The sequence below is a fragment of the Triticum dicoccoides genome, chromosome 4B (genome assembly GCF_002162155.2).
Source record: "Triticum dicoccoides isolate Atlit2015 ecotype Zavitan chromosome 4B, WEW_v2.0, whole genome shotgun sequence".
NCBI lineage: Eukaryota > Viridiplantae > Streptophyta > Magnoliopsida > Poales > Poaceae > Triticum > Triticum dicoccoides.
The window spans coordinates 612848333-612853183 of NC_041387.1; the positions used below are offsets into that span (position 1 = coordinate 612848333).

At 56.1% G+C, this 4851-nt stretch overlaps 1 protein-coding gene across 1 annotated transcript; it reads right to left on the reverse strand.

Annotated features, from left to right (window-relative positions):
* Positions 1-835: 835 nt before the first annotated feature.
* On the reverse strand, positions 836-2501 carry LOC119291762 (aquaporin TIP1-1). Its single transcript, XM_037570572.1, has 2 exons — positions 2276-2501; positions 836-1782 (listed from the first exon to the last, which is right to left on the reverse strand). The coding sequence occupies exons 1-2, from the start codon at positions 2406-2408 to the stop codon at positions 1163-1165; spliced, it is 753 nt and encodes a 250-aa protein (XP_037426469.1). The 5' UTR covers positions 2409-2501; the 3' UTR covers positions 836-1162.
* Positions 2502-4851: the final 2350 nt, after the last annotated feature.

Genomic DNA, 4851 nt, shown 5'->3' on the forward strand with positions numbered 1-4851 from the left:
AGGTATAGCGCTTCTGCTGGGCGGTTTGCGGGCCGCGGTAAATTTTTTTACGGGGCGGACGAGTATACGGGCTCTGTTCTGACCAGAAAATTGGGCCGAGCCCGTATACTCGCCGGACTTATACGGATTTGCGAGATTTGCGGGGTTTGCTAGAGATGATCTTAGGGGTGCTATTCTTAGGTTCTAAATAGGATGTGGCTAGGTCTTAATCAACTGAGCAAGAAAGAAAAGAGAAAAACTAAAAAGAAAATTTACACGGATCTCCCGGTATGATCCCATGAATATAGCATGTCTCGGTCGACGGAGAATTAGCAAACTCGTTCTAAATATGCTCGTGAAGAGGGCCTACAGTCGGATCCATGGGACATGACAGTAAATGTGCCAACAACCCCACGTAATGCGCATGATTAGTAGAAGGGCCGGGATGGCCGGATGCATGGCCGCATGCGTGTATGGTACCCGGCACGGGCACTCCGCCGCGCGAGCACGACCTGATAGGCCGGGTTAGGGTAGGGTAGATCGACCCGGCCGGCCGGTCCAGCCGACAACAACAGCTCAGCCTTATCACCACTCCGACGTGGCGTCGTACCGTCTCCCTCGTCGCCACATGCTTGCCCTTGCCCTGCCATGCCATGCCCACTCCATTATTGACACTGACCCGCACGCTCGTGCCCCCGCAGTGCTAGCTAGAACCATGGCGATTCGAGGAGCAACAGCTTCAGACAAACTAAACAGTAGTGGACCTCACTGACAGTCTCACATACGGCCGGATTAATTCCGGAATTCAAGTTCCTGCAACCAAATTGGCAAATTCACATTTCACAAGGCACGGTCGATCCATTCCAACTCAACTGAACTTGAAATTACTCGGGCGGGCGAATTCACAGTTTTACAGAAGCAAATTGACTGGGTCGGTCATCCCAGATCGAGATCATCCACGCTTTTACAGCTCCACGCACGCACCACAAACTGACTCGACTGACCGACCGATCGACGGATCCCAGGACTGATTGATTCAAAGCAAACGAGGCGAGCTCCGCATACATGCATCATGGCATGCGGCGACCGCGCGAGAAACTAAAACGACTGATGACGGGAAGGAAGGGGGAGACGAAGCATCACACGGACGGATGGACGGCGACTCCGATCCTAAGCTCGCTGCTTAGTAGTCGGTGGTGGGGAGCTGCTCGTGGGTGCGGGAGATGAAGAGCAGCTCGTAGATGACGCCGGCGAGGCCGCCGCCGATGAGGGGGCCGACCCAGTACACCCACTGGTACCCCCACTCCCAGCTGACGAGGGCGGGGCCGAAGGAGACGGCGGGGTTCATGGACGCGCCGGAGAAGGCGCCGCCGACCAGGATGTTGGCGCCCACGATGAAGCCGATGGCGATGGGCGCGATGGTGCCCAGGCTGCCCTTCTTGGGGTCCACGGCGGTGGCGTACACCGTGTACACCAGCCCGAAGGTCATGACGATCTCCAGCACCACCGCCTCCCACGCGCCGATGCCGGTCAGCCCGAAGGTGCCGGTGGGGAGCCCGCCGGTGGAGAAGCGGAGGAGGAAGCAGGCGGCGGTGGAGCCCAGGAGCTGGGCGATCCAGTAGAGCAGGCCGCGGAAGAGGGTGATGTTGCCGCCCACGAAGGCGCCGAAGGTCACGGCCGGGTTCACGTGCCCGCCGGAGATGTTGGCGCCCACGGACACCGCCACGAACAGGGCGAAGGCGTGCGCTATCGCCGCCGAGATCAGGCCAGCGGGGGTCGCCGCGCCGTCGGGGCTCAGCTTGCCTGCACGCACAATCAAACAAGGAAAACAGTCAGTCAGATACGCACTGGTGCAAATGTGGAAATGGATCAATTTTTGCTACTTGTGGGCAGAAGCTAGCACATGGTGGCAGGCTCGATAGGAACAGAAGCTACTGGTTCATCACCACATGGGATTCTCCACGTAACCCCAAGGGCAGACTGGTCATTCTGCGCCAATCATTCAACCTAAAAAGCCTATAGCAATCAAACCCTACTCCTTTCTGAGACAGATTTCTCTAGGCTACTGGTAACGCCTCATAAAGTGTTTCTTTCTTTCTTGTCACTTAACTTGTCTCCAAAACCAAAAGCAGGCGGTTTTTCTCAATCCCTTTGTCGTACGTGCACTAGCTACCTATTATGATGATGCAAATTACCAATTAACAAAGTTAATTTCTCCTAATTAAGCTACCGCATGCGAGCAAGCGAGTGGTGATGGAAAGAATTAATCGACGAGAAGAAAGAAGAAGAAACTCACTGAAGGCCATGCCGGAGCCCTGGCCGGCGAAGACGAAGATGAGCGTGGAGATGAACTCGGCGAGCGCCGCCTTGAGGGCGCCGACCTCGTACACCTCACGGTGGCTCCCCACGGCGATCCTGCTGACCGGCATTTTCGCTCACCTCCAAGCCTCGCTAGCTTTCTAGAGAAGAAGAGACTGGCCGGAGTCGAGAGAGATGAGAGAGGTGAGTTGGTGAGGAAGGAGCGGGACAGTGAGGCGGTATATATACACGGCGCGCCGGGCCGGGCTGGCGCGGGCCACCGGGTGTGGCCGGTTCCAGTGACGAATGGACGGTGTGGAGTGAGGCCCCCGGGGAAACGCCATATTGGGATCGCGTGCTTGCTACGCCTGAAGCTTCTGGACGCCGGGCTCAGGTGCGATTTTTGGGAAACAGCTGGCTGTAACTGCATGCCGAAAGTGTGTGCTGGTGGCTTCGAAAATTGATGGGAGGGAAAGAGAAGATAATGTTTTCTTTTTTGTTTGATTGATGTGATGAAATTCATGGCGGAGATAAGGCTTGGTAGAATAAAATAGCTACTGGAGTAGATAGTCTCTCCGGAAATGAGGGGAGAAAACATACGGAAAAACTCGGCCGGTTCTTTCCTTTGTGCCTCGCACGGCTCGTGTGATCGTGTCATGCGGTGCAAGTGCCAAATGTTGGTTTGTTTGGGACCCTAGTGAGCAAAACGAGACACTTTGTGCAGGTGAAAAACGGAGAAGTCGACAAGCTCTCGCCATCATCGGTGATTTTCTGCGTGACATTTTTCCTGGTGAGGTTAACTGTGCGGGGATCGATGGAACACCCACTGTGCTGATTAAAGTGAGCTCCTTTCGAGCATACGTAACACGAGGCCGTGCAGCGAACAGTGCATGCGGTGCGGAGAGCGCGAGGAGAGCTAATGTGGGATGGATGATGGATCGGGACAGCAACCGGCCGGGCGGTGGGCGCGCAAGCTGCCAGCTCAGGCGCGCCGGCCACGGAGCTGTCAGGGGGGCAGGGCTCGTGGCCCGTGTGGGTTTGGAGGCCGGGGCGACGTGATGCCTCCGGGCGGGCGCCGAACCGGGGCGCCGGGATTGGCCGCTGAACCCTTTGGCCGGCGGTCTACGGCCGTGACGGCGACCGTGATTGATCCCGTGAACGAACGCGGGCGGGGAGCTGATTGGCCGTGCGCGCCTGGACGGGGCAGACTTTTGGTGGCCGCGCGTTGCGTACGTCGTCGTTGCTTCTAGCTCTGGCTCTCGCTCCACCGCCACGGCCACGTCGTTTTCGGCGAGTTGCTCCGAGGTGAATGAGTCAGCACGCCACGGTTGCTGCCCATGTCGGTCTTGAAATCTTGGCACAAAAACAGAAGGATCCGATCGATCGGAAGCTCCTCGAAATGTAGCGAGGCGTCGTTCTTCCGTGGAGATGGTGTGATGATTCACCTTAGCTTACACTAGACAATTGCGTGCGCCGTCGGTCGGTCCCACGATTGATTGCTGCCGTCGTCGGCGACAAAAACGGCGTCCGGCCCATCTCCTCCGTCGCCCCTCTGGCTCGTACGACGGGGACACGTCACCCGCTGAACCAACCCCCGCTGCGCGCTGGGCGCGCCACGCCTGATGCCCGTCATCCACGCGAGCTAATAATTGGCTGACAGCCTCGTCATGAATTACCCTCCTGCCCTCGACCGGCTTCTCGAACCCTCCACGCTCCATGCCCGAGCTCCATTGACCGGTCAGTGGTCGATCGAGACAGCGGCGTAGTACGTCCTGCTCCGCTCCGCTGGACTAGCCGGCCGGGTTAGGAGGACCTCTACTTAAACCTCGATTATCATTATTGTAATCCGCGTGAGACATGTGTGTGTGTTGCCATGCCATGCATATCCGCCCACATGAGCTTCCTCACCGTTGCTTGCAACTTTTTGTTCTCTTTCATGTTACTCTCCTGTTCATGATGAGTGATCGTGCTAGTAGCACACGCTGTCCTCTCACATGCATCACCACGTTGCATTGCATGCCCGGGGATCGTCGGCCCCTCTTTTTCTCAGATCGATCGATCGGTTCCAAAGAAAAATCCAGATCCCATCCGATACTTCAAGCCTATAACTGGTAAATGAAGCTCTGTGTACAGTACTATTAAGAGTAAATGGAAATGATACTGCTCTTGTTGGCGAGCGGAGAAAGGGGCGCAGTTGCATGTGACGTGATCGGGCGCTTGATTTGCCGGCCCCCTTCCGGTCGGAGAACTAGCCAGTACGTATTCTCTGTCCGGCCGGGAACTGATAATGCTTATCATGCATCCGATCACCACCTGATCCGATCGCATGCGCGCGAATGGGTCATAACTCATAATGCGGTGTCGATCTCATCTAGCTGCCGCCTCGCTGGAATGGACAGGGATTATCCATTTATTCCGCGAACCGTTTTTGGTTTATCCCCATCGATAAATCAAGCTCGATCTCATCAGGGGACCAATGATATGATAACCTTGTATAATCAACGTTAACCAACCGTATTAGAAATTTGAAATGCCTTGGAGAAACAGGCGAAGCGAGGCGATTAATTTTGCACT

Coding starts and splice junctions, on each gene's coding strand:
- LOC119291762 (XM_037570572.1), bottom strand. CDS start 2,408: ATGCCGGTCAGCAGGATCGCCGTGGGGAGCCACCGTGAGGTGTACGAG. Junction 1,783..2,275: donor GGGCTCCGGCATGGCCTTCA/GTGAGTTTCTTC, acceptor TTGTGCGTGCAG/GCAAGCTGAGCCCCGACGGC.